The 13089-nt window shown below is 56.9% G+C and overlaps 1 protein-coding gene across 2 annotated transcripts; it reads left to right on the top strand.

The window, feature by feature from the left end:
* The first annotated feature begins 865 nt into the window (after positions 1 to 865).
* Positions 866 to 13054, top strand: Map3k6 (mitogen-activated protein kinase kinase kinase 6). Of its 2 annotated transcripts, XM_042272018.2 has the most exons (30): positions 981 to 1465; positions 2895 to 2911; positions 3005 to 3034; positions 3126 to 3149; positions 3383 to 3573; positions 3691 to 3859; positions 4893 to 4999; positions 5408 to 5578; positions 5682 to 5794; positions 6135 to 6294; positions 6480 to 6642; positions 6720 to 6827; positions 6957 to 7006; positions 7080 to 7175; positions 7340 to 7427; positions 7510 to 7643; positions 7967 to 8094; positions 8340 to 8476; positions 9075 to 9180; positions 9676 to 9833; positions 9935 to 10127; positions 10217 to 10355; positions 10650 to 10806; positions 10928 to 11104; positions 11360 to 11465; positions 11689 to 11851; positions 11945 to 12057; positions 12138 to 12211; positions 12486 to 12562; positions 12788 to 13054. In XM_042272018.2, the coding sequence occupies exons 1-30, from the start codon at positions 1123 to 1125 to the stop codon at positions 12876 to 12878; spliced, it is 3783 nt and encodes a 1260-aa protein (XP_042127952.2). In that variant the 5' UTR covers positions 981 to 1122; the 3' UTR covers positions 12879 to 13054. The 2 variants fall into 2 exon arrangements, with proteins under 2 accessions (XP_006975677.2, XP_042127952.2); XM_006975615.4 differs by having other exon boundaries at positions 866 to 1465; positions 2895 to 3034.
* The last annotated feature ends 35 nt before the right edge of the window (positions 13055 to 13089 follow it).

The following is a 13089-nucleotide window of genomic DNA, read 5'->3' on the forward strand; positions in this document are numbered from 1 at the left end:
GTAACTACAGATACAGATGGTTGTGAGCCACCATATATATGTGAGTGCTGAGAACCAAAGCAACAGATGCTTTTAGCAGCTCTCTCTCCAGCCCCAAGCCCCACCATTAAGAGCAAAGGCAGCAACAACGTGGTCCTAAGAATCTGACAGGTAGTTCTAAGTTTGGATCAACCTCAGATTCCCAAAGTCCCCAGTTCCCAAGTTCAGGGTCCCCTAGGGTTTATACCAACTCATTCCTTAGTCACTAATTCATACTAGGAAGTTAAAGGATCTTGGTGAACTTGAAGCTGGGATGCTCTTATAACCCCCAAAGATGGAGCTTCTGAAGTTCCCTTCAAAGAGAAGCTAAGAAGTTTATAATGGAAGTGCTCCTCAGTCCCAGGGTCAAGTTTTGGGTAGACGCTATAGTAAGCATAGCTTCTCTGCAAGCAAGGCTCTTGGGAAAGCAGCCCGTCCAAGTTCAAGACGTCAACCCTCTACCAGCATGAACATTACACGGGACACCTACTAGTCACAGTGTTTTACACACGCACACCCCTCCTTGTCCTGAGATCCATTCATTCACCCGATCCCTGCAGGGCGAGGGCCCTCTTGTTCCCTCTCCCTGGCCGGGTCACACATCTTAGGAGCGCCTGCCGTGAGCACTCCACAGTGTTTGGCCCGAATAGGGGCACAGGCTGTTCCGGAAGTGGACAGTGTCAGAGGTTCTAGCAGGAGAGGAGGGAGGGAGAGTCGCTGGGGAGCCGCCGCATTGCCCCAGGGCCGAGGGTGGAGCTTTCCCAGTCGGGAAAGGGCTGGGCCCAGCCTACATGTGAGGGCAGAGCAGTGACTGCCAGCACTCCCTTGAGAAGTCTGGGTGTCGCATACTGCCGATTGAATTGCCAGGATCCTTCTGTGACCTGTGAGCCGAGGACTACTGGGTACCCCAGATTCCCAGAACCCAGTTCTGTATTGCGGATCTGAAAGGACCGTGAAAGTTTGAGCCAAGATTTCTCTCTGGACTTCAGATTTCCGGAACAGGACGTCCAGCCCATCTCCGGATCCCGGCTGGATCCACATCCCCAGCCTCGCGCCCTGTCCCGGGTCCCCCGCGCCCGGCGCCTGGCGCCCGAGCGCCCCCGCATGGCGGGGCCGTGTCCCGGGGCCGGGGTTCTAGAACGCGCGGGCAGCTGCTGGCAGGACCCTCTGGCGGAGGCGCTGAGTCGGGGCCGCTCATCCCCCGCCGTCTCGGGTCGGGGCTGCGCACGGAGCCGGCCGCTCAGTGTGGTCTACGTGCTGACCCGGGAGCCCGAGCCCGGGGTGGAGCCCGGCGCGGGAACCGAGGCCGAGCCGCTGCCGCTGCGATGCCTGCGGGAGGCCTGCGCCCAGCTCCAGGGCACGCGGCCGCCCCCGCAGCTGCGCAGCCTGCCCTTCGCGACGCTGGCTCTAGGTGACACCACGGCGCTCGACTCCTTCTACAACGCGGGTGAGCCCCTGGGGGCGGGGCTTGAGCTTGGGCGGGGTAAGGGGGCGGAGCTCGGCGACCCCTGACGGGGCGGGCGTGGGTATCACATCTACGGCATCTATGGTAAACTAAAGCAGGACTTGAGATGGGGCTGGGACAACAACAGGGGCATGGACGTGGATTAATGGATTATGGATGCGGCGGGGCTCGAGCCTGGATTTGGGAGTCCAGGCCCGGCTTCTGGGCGGGAGTTGAAGTAGTCTCCGGTCGCAAGTGGGGCGGGGCAGGCGAGCTCTAGGGGCGGAGCTGAGGGAGGGGGCAGAGCTGTGGTTCTCTGCGTAGGCCGGAGAACGAGTTTTCACGATGATCTCACGTAGTATTTAAGTGAATCCTGAGAGGGTGCTTGGTCTAGGGCAAGAGGCTCTTGCCCTAGACTCTACAAGGTTGGGGTTGAGAAGTCCTAGCATTACTACATCCAAGGATCGGGCTACAGAGGCGGGAAAGGAAGTCCCGAGACAACCCGTCGGGACTGGATTCTAGGAGAATCTCTTTGGAGACTTGAGAGTTAGAAGAGAATGGGCGGGGCAGGGGTTGATCTGGGGGAGGGACGAGGCGGCCAGAGGTGAGGTCAGAGGGCTATTCCTCTCCTTCCCACCTACCCGGATGCTCCACCCATCCATTTGTTCATTCCAGAGCCAGGGAACCGTGTTTCCTGGACATCTGTGAAACTGCAGCTTAAAAATAAAGGCTGACCCGAGTAGATCACAGATACAGTCGTGGACTCATCCGCATTGACTCATACAGTCCCTCCCTAGCAGATATTGTCACTTAAAGATGGCTGGATTCAGTAAGCTACACAAACACACATAAAAGCACAGTATTGTCTTTACACACCCTGGCTTCAAGGGTGGAGAGATGGCCCTGCGGTTAAGAGCACCAGCTGCTCTTTCAAGGATCCGAGGTCCCTAGCACACACATGGGGTGGCTCACAGCCACCTATAACCTCTTCTCCAGAGGATCCAATGCCCTCTTCTGTCATACACTCACACTGACACACACGTACATATAAATGAAATAAACCACAGAGAGAACTAGAGAGAGAGACAGACAGACAGACAGAGACTAGGTTGAGGAGCCAGAGTATGGGACTTCTATTTGCAAAGTGCCTGTCTCCTCCATAACCTGGAACTGCTGAGCTGGTGCACCCTCATATATCTCCTTTCTGGGGCTTCCAGGCTCTGGGAGGGGGGGCGGGGGATGAGGGTCCTTGGGCATCTTCTGTGACAGCAGCAATACAAGGATTGCGAAAGCGTTGGGAAGCTCTCTGGAGTAGAACTGAACGTAGCAGGAGGGGCAGGCAGGGCGGCTGAAGCGGCATCCGTCTCCAGGCTCCTTCCCCATGGAGCTGAGCTGTGCATCAGCCCTCAGGCCCGCACCTCTGTGTCCACAGATGTGGTGGTGTTGGAGGTGAGCAACTCCCTGGCACAGCCCTCCCTGTTCTACCACCTGGGCGTGCGGGAGAGCTTCAGCATGACCAACAACGTACTCCTCTGTTCCCAGGCAGAGCTCCCCGGCCTGCAGGCCCTGCGTGTAAGTGGCCAGATGGGTGGCGGGGACAGAGGTAGGGTTGGGGTGTATGGTCTTCCCAGAATGCCAGTATCTGATTGTCTGCCTCCTGCAGGAGGATGTTTTCCAGAAGAATTCGGTGAGCAGAATTTACCGTTCGTACTATGTTGTGACCTCTGACCTCCACTAATATTCCCAGCGTCTTCATTTATCTCTGACATCCGTGTGACCCTCCGTTCCATGTCACATCCCCCTGTAAAGCGTGGTCCTTTTCTTCTATTCCTATATTCATTAGTACTAACCTCTGAGCATCTGCTTACCCTCTGCTGACCCGTGGGTGATCTCCACTGATTGCTGCCTTCTTCCCACCAGGACTGCGTTGGCAGCTACACACTGATCCCTTATGTGGTGACAGCCACTGGCCGGGTGTTATGTGGTGACGCAGGCCTCCTGAGGGGCATAGCTGATGGGCTGGTACAGTCTGGGGCAGGCACCGAGGCCCTGCTCACGCCCCTGGTGGGCCGGCTTGCCCGCCTGTTGGAGGCCACACCCACAGACTCTTGGTAACGGGGCTGACAAGGAGGGGGCACCAGGAAGAGGCTGGTGAGGGTAAAGTGGGCTAGGGCTGAGGGACAGACCCCTCATTCTCTCTCCCTCCTTTCCCTGGCCTTGGGCATCAGCGGCTATTTCCGGGAGACCATTCGGCAGGATATCCGGCAGGCTCGGGAGCGGTTCAATGGGCAGCAGCTGAGGCAGGAGCTGGCTCGTCTGCAGAGGAGGCTGGACAGTGTAGAGCTGTTGAGCCCTGATATCATCATGAATCTGTTGCTGTCATACCGTGATGTGCAGGTGTGTGGTGTTCTGAAAGGCCGTGGCATAGGATATAACTCCAGCACTCCGGTGGTAGAGTCAGGAAGGGCAATAGTTTGAGGTCGTCCTGTTTACAGCAAATTTGAGGCCAGCCTGGGCTACAAGGGATCCTGTGTCAAAACCCAACTAGGAAAATGAGAGAGAGAAAGAGAGAGAGAGAGAGAGAGAGAGAGAGAGAGAGAGAGATCATTGTTGGACAGGCAATTGTCGCCAGATAAATCCAAGGTCAGCTCCTGGCTGAGCCTCGCTCATGGCTTTAAGTAAATTGCCAAAGCTCTCTGAGTCTCCATTTCCTTATTTGTTTTAGTGTTGTATTTTTAAACATAGTCTCACTGTGTATCCCTGGCTGGCATGGAACTTGTTGTGTAGATCAGGCTGGCCTACATATCCACCTTCTTCTGCCTCCTGAGTGCTGGAATAAAGGCATGTCCCACCACACCTGACTTGTTTTTTTTTAAAAGATGTATTGTGTTTTTTAATGGTGTGTATGTATGTGTGAACCGAACTCTGGTCCTCTGGAAGAGCAGCAAGCACTCTTAACTGCTGCCGAGCCATCTCTTCAGCCCACATTTTCTTATTTTTGAGGGATGATGATGATGTCACTGCCTTACAGGGCATTTGTGAGATTAGAAGCACCCAGCATGGGGTGCACAGTGAGTCTTCCATGGAAGATATGGTCTGTGGGTCTGTGAATTTGCTTTGCCTGAGAGAGGAGTGGAGAGTCTTCAGGGGATGGGGAGGAGGGCATCAGGAATGGGACAGGCTCAGACTCAAGATTTTTCTCTGCCAGTAGTTACACACACTTTTAATCCCAGCACTCAGGAGGCAGAGGCAGGCGGATCTCTGTGAGTTCAAGGCCAGCCTGGTCTACAGAGCAAGTTCCAGGGCAGCCAAGACTACATAGAGAAACCCTGTCTTGAAAAACAAAAACAAAAACTAAACAAAACAACACAAAAAGAGCTTCCTCCTTGTCCAGGGCTCCTCACAGCATGCTTGTCCCCCCCCCCCACAGGACTACTCTGCCATCATTGAGCTGGTGGAGACGCTGCAGGCCTTGCCCACCTATGACGTGGCTGAGCAACACAATGTCTGTTTTCACTACACATTTGCCCTCAACAGGTGAGTGGTGGAGCAAGGCATGAGCCAGGCACAGGGGCTCTGTGGCCTGTTCTCTGCCGAGTAAGAACATTGTTATCCGGAAACCCTGCTGCTCAGGAAATTTGCTGACCTGGCACTAATGTCAGGAGGTTCCTGTCGGTCTGGGTTACCGCTGCATGGTGGGGACAGACGAGGTGGCATCCCCCTTGATAGGGTCATAGCTGTCCAAGGTCCTACCCCGTAGAGTTATCTGCAACTAGAAATCGCTTCCGCCTGCGGTCACTAACTCTAGAGATGAACACCGGCCAGGATCGGTGTCCTTTGAGGCTTATTAATATTAAGCCCCTGGAAGAGCCCCTTCTGTGTATGGTCTAGGGGGTGCCCGGACTGGGTGAGTCAGAGCCATCAGCCCGTTCTCCTCTGCCTTAGGAGGAACAGGCCTGGGGACCGGGAGAAAGCCCTGGCTGTGCTATTACCGCTGCTACAGCAGGAAGGCTCCGTGGCACCCGATCTTTACTGCATGTGTGGTCGCGTCTACAAGGACATGTTCTTCAGCTCTGGCTTCCAGAATGCTAGGCACCTGGAGCAGGCCTATCACTGGTAATTCACACGAGGGAGCGGGTAGAGGGCTTAGGCCGGGGGATGAGGGATGGGGCTGTGGGCATCCAGCCAGCCCTGCATCCCCCGCCCAACCTGACTCCAGGTACCGCAAGGCTTTTGATGTGGAGCCCAGCCTGCACTCGGGTATCAACGCGGCAGTGCTCCTCATTGCCGCTGGGCAGCACTTTGAAGACTCTGAGGAACTCCAGCTGATAGGTAAACCCTGCTGCTAACCCACCCTCCATACCCAGCACAGGGTCGGAATGGCTCGTGGCAAGGGAAGAACCCTGGGCAGCAAGAAGCGCTTGACTCATCAAGACTGATCTCCTCGTAACCACACTGGAGGCCTCAGGAGCCTTTGAATCCCACATTCTTCCCAAGCCCACACGTGTGATTGTCACACTGGATTCCACATCTCCTGTGCCCAAGCTCTCACATGTACTACCCAAGATCTTGCCACACCTACCTTGTTGCCCGATCTACATTCATGTCCACACTCTGGTTCTTACTCACTCCTGTACCCACACTCACTGGAGCCCGTGTCCCCCTCCCCCAGGCATGAAGCTGGGCTGCTTGCTAGCCCGCAAAGGCTGTGTGGAGAAGATGCAGTATTACTGGGATGTAGGATTCTACCTGGGAGCCCAGATCCTCGCCAATGACCCCATCCAGGTGGTCCTGGCCGCGGAGCAGCTGTACAAGCTCAATGCCCCCATATGGTAGGTGGCCCTTTCTTCATTCCTGCACCTATGACCATTGGCACTCCCCAATCATGACCCTAGCAGGGTGATACCACTACCCACGGTACCCAATGCCCATGTGCTGACTCCATGCAGCCAGGCGGCGGCAGTGGCACCAGCTGGCGCCTGGGCTGACTGAAGCCAAGGCTGTGTGTACGGTTCAGGTACTTGGTGTCCGTGATGGAGACTTTCCTGCTGTATCAGCACTTCAGACCTACACCAGAGCCCTCCGGAGGGCCCCTGCTGCGAGCTCACTTCTGGCTCCACTTCTTGCTACAATCCTGCCAGCCTTTCAAGACAGCCTCTCCTCAGGAGGACCAGTGCCTGGTGAGCCCAGTGGGAGCCAGGGACCCGGGGAAGAGGCATGTGAGTTCTGACAGACCCCTTCCCCCTGCTGCTGAAAGGTGCTGGTACTGGAGATAAACAAAGTGCTGCTGCCTGCAAGGCTGGCCATTCAGGGGACAGACCCGGTGAGCGCAGTGACCCTAAGCCTGCTGGAGCCCGAGACTCAGGTGAGCTCCCTTTGAATCCCCTCACCACCCACTGCCGTGCATCCCTTCTCCTACCCTCTCTGGTCCCAGCACCTCCACAACCGCCCCCCACGCCCCCCACCCCACCCCACACACTCTTTCTTCCCACAGGAGGATTCTTCCAGCTGGACCTTTCCAGTCTCCTCCATCTGTGGGATCAGGTGAGAGGCGGGTCCTTGCAGCAAGCCCCTGCACTGGCAAGCCCGGCATTCACTGGCCTCTCTCCTTCCTTAGCGCCTCCAAGCTGGACCAGCGCTGCTGCTTCCTCTATGCGCTGCCTCCGGCCCAAGATGTCCAGCTGTGCTTCCCCAGTGTGGAGCGCTGCCAGTGGTGCGTCCAGCCTCTTGGAGTTGGGGCTGGGATGCCCGGGGCGGGGGTGGGGGCGTGGGGGGATGGGGTGGGGTGGGGTGGGCTGAGGGAAAGGAAGTCAGCCTGGGGCTCTTGGGGGATGGTTCCTATCCAGATCGCCTGCTCCCCTTGTTTGCCCTCTTCAGGTTCTGTGGCCTAATTCAGGTCTTGGTGATGAACCCAGATTCCTCGGCACCCACTGAGGAGGCAGAGGGCGCAAGGGAGGTGCTGGAGGTGAGGCTATGGAACTGGGGGCTGGAGGAGAGCCAAGAGGAAGGGACCCAGCTGAGCCGGGTCTACCCTCTGTTCCCCTCAGTTTGATTATGAATACTTGGAAACCGGTGAGCGGCTGGTGCTGGGCAAAGGCACCTATGGGGTGGTGTACGCTGGCCGTGATAGGCACACGAGGGTGCGGATCGCCATCAAGGAGATTCCGGAGAGGGATAGCAGGTGCGGTTCCTTGGTTCGTGCAGGACCTAGGGCTGGGGAGGATGGGCATGAGCAGGTCAGGTGTGTGTGTGTGTGTGTGTGTGTGTGTGTGTTGGGGGAGACATGAGAACTGAGCGGCTGTGGACATGGAAAGATGGCTGGTTAGTGGTTGTACTGGGGGACAGTGGTCCTTACCGTAGAGCAGATGAAAGAGACATGTGGGCGGGGTGATATAAGGGTAGAAAGCTGATTCTGGGAGATTCTGGGAGCTTGGTCTCATGGTACAGGACTGTGGGGGGTTCTCTCTGCTCACATCTTGCTCATCGCTCTCTCGACATTCCCAGGTTTTCCCAGCCCCTGCATGAAGAGATCGCTCTTCACAAACGACTGCGCCACAAGAATATAGTGCGCTATCTGGGCTCTGCCAGCCAGGGCGGCTACCTCAAGATCTTCATGGAGGAAGTGCCTGGAGGTACGGCCCTGCGTGGGGGAGGAGTGAAACCTGAGGTGTGGGGTGTGGGAATGGAGCCAGACAAGAGTGGCAAACCCCAAGGGGAAATGAACTTTAGCGTGGGTGGGTGTCGCCTAGAATTAGCTGACAGGGTGGGTTTGGTGATGGGAGTCTGGGTTGTGGGAATGGGTGTGCCTGGGCCTTGGGCAGAGGGTGTGAGTGGAGTAAGTGGGTACCAATTATAAACCTGGATTGTCTCTGCCCAGGCAGCCTGTCCTCCTTGCTTAGGTCAGTGTGGGGACCCCTAAAGGACAATGAGAGTACTATTAGTTTCTACACACGGCAGATCCTGCAGGGACTCAGCTACCTCCATGAGAACCGCATTGTGCACCGGGACATCAAGGTCAGCCCTGTGGCTGGTCCACTTGGCCTGCTGGGTGTGGGGAGACACTGTGCCAGACCCAAGCTGGCAGTTGGGAGTGAGAGGGCCCACCTGTGCAAAGGGTGTGTGGGGTCTCCCAGAGAGAGCACACCTGTGCAAGGGGGGGGGATTTCCCAGAGAGAGCACACCTGTGCAAAGGGGGGGGGGATCTCCCAGAGAGAGCACACCTGTGCAAAGGGGAGGATCTCCCAGAGAGAGCACACCTGTGCAAAGGGGGGGATCTCCCAGAGAGAGCACACCTGTGCAAAGGGTGGGGGGATCTCCCAGAGAGAGCACACCTGTACAAAGGGGGGGATCTCCCAGAGAGAGCACACCTGTGCAAAGGGGGGGATCTCCCAGAGAGAGCACACCTGTGCAAAGGGTGGGGGGGGATCTCCCAGAGAGGTCCGTTAAAGGAGGAAAAGTCACATTTGAAGCCAGAGCTGACACCAGCTTCCTAGAAAGACCTATACATGGACAGCAGGGGAGAACACAAGAGAGGCTGGCCAGGAAGTTCGGGTCTCAGGATGGGGTGTCTAGGTTTATCTCAGGGGCCAATCCCAGTGTCCACTTCCATCAGGGGGACAATGTGTTGATCAACACCTTCAGTGGGTTGCTTAAGATTTCTGACTTCGGCACCTCCAAGCGGCTGGCGGGCATCACACCCTGCACAGAGACTTTCACAGGTAACAGGGTGGGGCTCGAACTCTGGGAGACTTCTGGGGAATGGAGTTTCTCCTGGGTACAGAGCTACAGTTCTAAGGGTGAATGGAATCTGGGGACAAGTGACTAGATCCAGGGAGAGGTGGTAAAATCTAGACTCCCAGGCTGGAGAACTGATGGAAATAGGTTTGGAACCTAAAATGGATGTAAGGCTGTACATGCTGGGAGGTAAAGGGGGGTGGCAGAGTTTGTGGGGAGCATGATGAACTGTCATGTACATGTCATGGGGAGCATGTCATGTACAAGCCAGAACCACCTGGCGGCTGATGGAGTCCTTAAACGCCATACAGCCTAGCTTAAAGAATGGAAGCTTGGCAGGTGATGGAGCCTAGGTGGATGAAGAAACTCGAGATAGGATCTGATGCCCACTATTTGAGGCGATAGGTTCAGCGTGAGTGCAGGCGGCCAGAGGATGGAGAGACTTGAAGCCTAAATTGCTATTGTTCTTCCTGTTCCAGGGACTCTGCAGTATATGGCCCCAGAAATCATTGACCAGGGCCCACGAGGATATGGGAAGGCAGCTGACATCTGGTCTCTGGGCTGCACCGTGGTTGAGATGGCCACAGGTCGACCACCCTTCCATGAACTAGGGAGCCCGCAGGCCGCTATGTTTCAGGTGAGTCCCTCTGGGGCGTGGCCTATGCAGGGTGGGTGGAGCCTGATAGGGCGTTGAACTCAGCTAAGCACGGGCTTGTCCTGTCTGCCCCACCTCCACAGGTGGGCATGTACAAGGTGCATCCACCAGTGCCCAGCTCGCTGTCAGCTGAGGCCCAAGCCTTCCTCCTCCGAACTTTTGAACCAGATCCCCGCCTCCGAGCCAGTGCCCAGGAGCTGCTGGGAGACCCCTTCCTGCAGCCAGGGAAGAGGAGCCGCAGCCCGGGCTCTCCTCGGCATACTCCCCAGCCCTCAGGTGCTGTGAGGGGGGAAGAAAATGAACACAGTGGAGGGCAGAGGTGCTGAGGCCGTGAGAAGACGACTCATGGCTTTTTCCTCCCTCAGGCACCCCTTCCACAGATTCCATTCCTCCAGCTGACTCAGCCACCCAGTCCCAGACATTCCCAAGGCCCCAAGCACCCTCTCAGCATCCACTCAGTCCCCCAAAGCGCTGCCTTAGTTATGGGGACACCAGCCAGCTCCGGTGAGTGCCTAGGGTCCTGGAGTGGGTTCCCTTCATCCGGTTCTGCCTTTCTATTCATTTCCTCCAGAAAAGGCCTCCCTGGGTCCCGAACACCCTGACCACTTACAAGGACAGCATCTGTTACCTCCTGCCCTCTCCCAGATGCATGTGCCCTTCACTCTGCCCACCCCCAGCTGGGCTGAATTTCTGTTATCCCGGTGAAGTAGGCATAAAAGAGCCAGGATTCAAACCCTGCAGCAGAGGCGGCTGCAAGGCGTTGCCCACCCTCCGTCTGACGCTCCTCATTTTGCCCAGTGTGCCTGAGGAGCCCGCAGCCGAGGAACCCGCATCCCCCGAGGAGAGTTCGGGGCTGAGTCTGCTGCACCAGGAGAGCAAGCGGCGGGCCATGCTGGCTGCGGTGCTGGAAGAGGAGCTGCCCACACTAGCAGAGAATCTACTGGAGCAGGAACAGGTGGGCGGCCCGCCCCAGCGCCCCCTGGTGGTCAGGCTGGGATAAGGACTGATGGCCCACCAACGAGCATCTAGGTTGACTGCGGATGGCAACACCCACGGACGCCCCCCTCTCTTCTTAGGATTCTAGACTCAGCAGGAATCATGTGGAACAGCTGCTTCGCTGCCTCGGGGCACAAATCCACACTCCTAACCGCCGGCAGCTGGCCCAGGAGCTGCGGGCCCTGCAAGCTCAGCTGCGGACCCAGGGCCTGGGGCCTGCACTTTTGAATGGGCCGCTCTTCGCATTTCCAGAAGCGGTGAGGAAGCTTCTTCTCAGTTAGGGCTGTGCAATAACAAGACGTTATTGCAAGGACCTGATGTTCCAGGATTCGATGACTTCCCGGGAAGAAGCACGTCTGTCCAGTCCTGGATTCCCAGTCCCGCCCTTGACCCCAAGTCCGCCCACCTCTCTGCAGCAGACTTTCTAGGGCTTTGCAACTCAAACCCCACCTCTGTTTGAGGTTCAGACTATCTCAGCCGCGCCCTCCCTCCCTCCCTCCCTTCCTCCCCAGGTGAAGCAGATCCTCCGCAGACGCCAGATCCGCCCACACTGGATGTTCGTGTTGGACTCGCTGCTCAGCCGCGCGGTCCGGGCGGCGCTGGCGGTGCTGGACGCAGGTAGGTGGGTGGGGTTGGAGCCCGCCAGCCGGCCGGTGGGGGTGTGGCTATGGTGGGTGTGGCTGTGGGGCGTGGCGAACATAAAATTGGGTGGTTGGAGGGTTAGGCGGGAAGGACCCTGATTTGCACTGTTTGGTCACTAACCCCTTCCAACTCCCGGGCCTTCTGGGGTTCCTAAACGGTCGTCGCGCTCACCTTGAGCTCAACCCACTCGAATTGACAGAGGTGGAGAAGAAAGCGGTCCCACCGACGTCAGAGGAGTGGAGTAAGGGGGAGTCCCAGCAGAAAACGCTGGAGAGCCAGCAGCTACACAGCCAGCTCCGGCCAGAGCAGGGGCCTCTGCCGCTGACCGAGCAGCTGGGCCTTTTGCGAGCTGAGACTGACAGGTGAAGCCTCCTGGAATCACCCACATAAGCTGTACAGGCTCCAACCCGTGGGTCATTCCATTCTACTCCCACCCACCCCCCACTCTCCCACAGGCTTCGAGATGTCCTGGCTGAGAAGGAACGTGAGTGCCAGGCTCTGATGCACCAGGCCCTACATGGGGTGCATGCAGACACCAGGACTTATGCCCTGGCTCCAGAGCCTCCAGGTGAGCAGACCTGACTAGGGAAGTGTCAGGTTACTTCTAGCAGAGGACACCTTTGGACTCATCACCTGACTTTTTGACAGCCACTCTCTCAAAGGACCAGAGCCTGGTGCAGTGGCTACAGGAACTGAATGTGGACCCAGGCACCATCCAAATGGTGAGCAAGTGTGTGCTGGCTGTCCCTGACCTCCACCAACCAAAGGCAGCGTCTCTGCTGGTCTTCCAGCATCCTAACGGTTTTCCCTGCTGCAAAGACTTTCCATCCTGGAAAAGCTCTTAGTAGGCTCCTCTCACTATGCAGATGGGGAAACTGAGGCCAGAGGGGGAAGTAACCTGCCTGAGAATTTTAGTAGGTAGAAGCAAGAACCTGAGTTTCCGGTTGTATCCTTTTGTAACTTTATCTGTTTCTGTGGATCTTGGTTCACAACCAGCTCCTGAGCCATAGCTTCACCCTTCAGACCCTGCTCAAGTGTGCCACTCAAGATGACCTTGTCTATACCAGAATCAGGTACGTCTTGGGTCCTCCAGGGATGAACCATGCACACTTGGTAGCAATACACACACACACACACACACACACACACACACACACACACACACTCAGCTGTGAGCCTGCCTTGAGTCCTCCCTGCAAACTACAGGAGAACCAAGGTCGCCTGTGCATGCATAGTGATTCCTAGAGAGAGAGCAGTCCTCCTCCTGGCTGAATCACATTGACCCCTGATGTCCCCAGGGGAGGGATGGTGTACCGAATTTGGAGAGCCATCTTGGCACAGCGAGCAGGAGCCACACCAGTTACCCCTGGACCCCGGGAGGCTGAATGAGGACGTCAAAGGACACAGCCATGGATGGATGAACAGAGAAGGCGCAGGCGGCTTCTGACACGCCCGTCCAGCCCCCAGGAGCAGCTGCAGGACCCAGGCCGGTGGAAATAACTAGGGAGGCACCCAAGGACACTACATACAATCAAAGACTATTAAACAGAACACTTGCTACCATGCTTGTCTTGGCAACTTCAGGAGTGTGTATGTGGGG

This window comes from Peromyscus maniculatus, chromosome 2 (assembly GCF_049852395.1).
Source record: "Peromyscus maniculatus bairdii isolate BWxNUB_F1_BW_parent chromosome 2, HU_Pman_BW_mat_3.1, whole genome shotgun sequence".
In the NCBI taxonomy this organism is placed as follows: domain Eukaryota; kingdom Metazoa; phylum Chordata; class Mammalia; order Rodentia; family Cricetidae; genus Peromyscus; species Peromyscus maniculatus.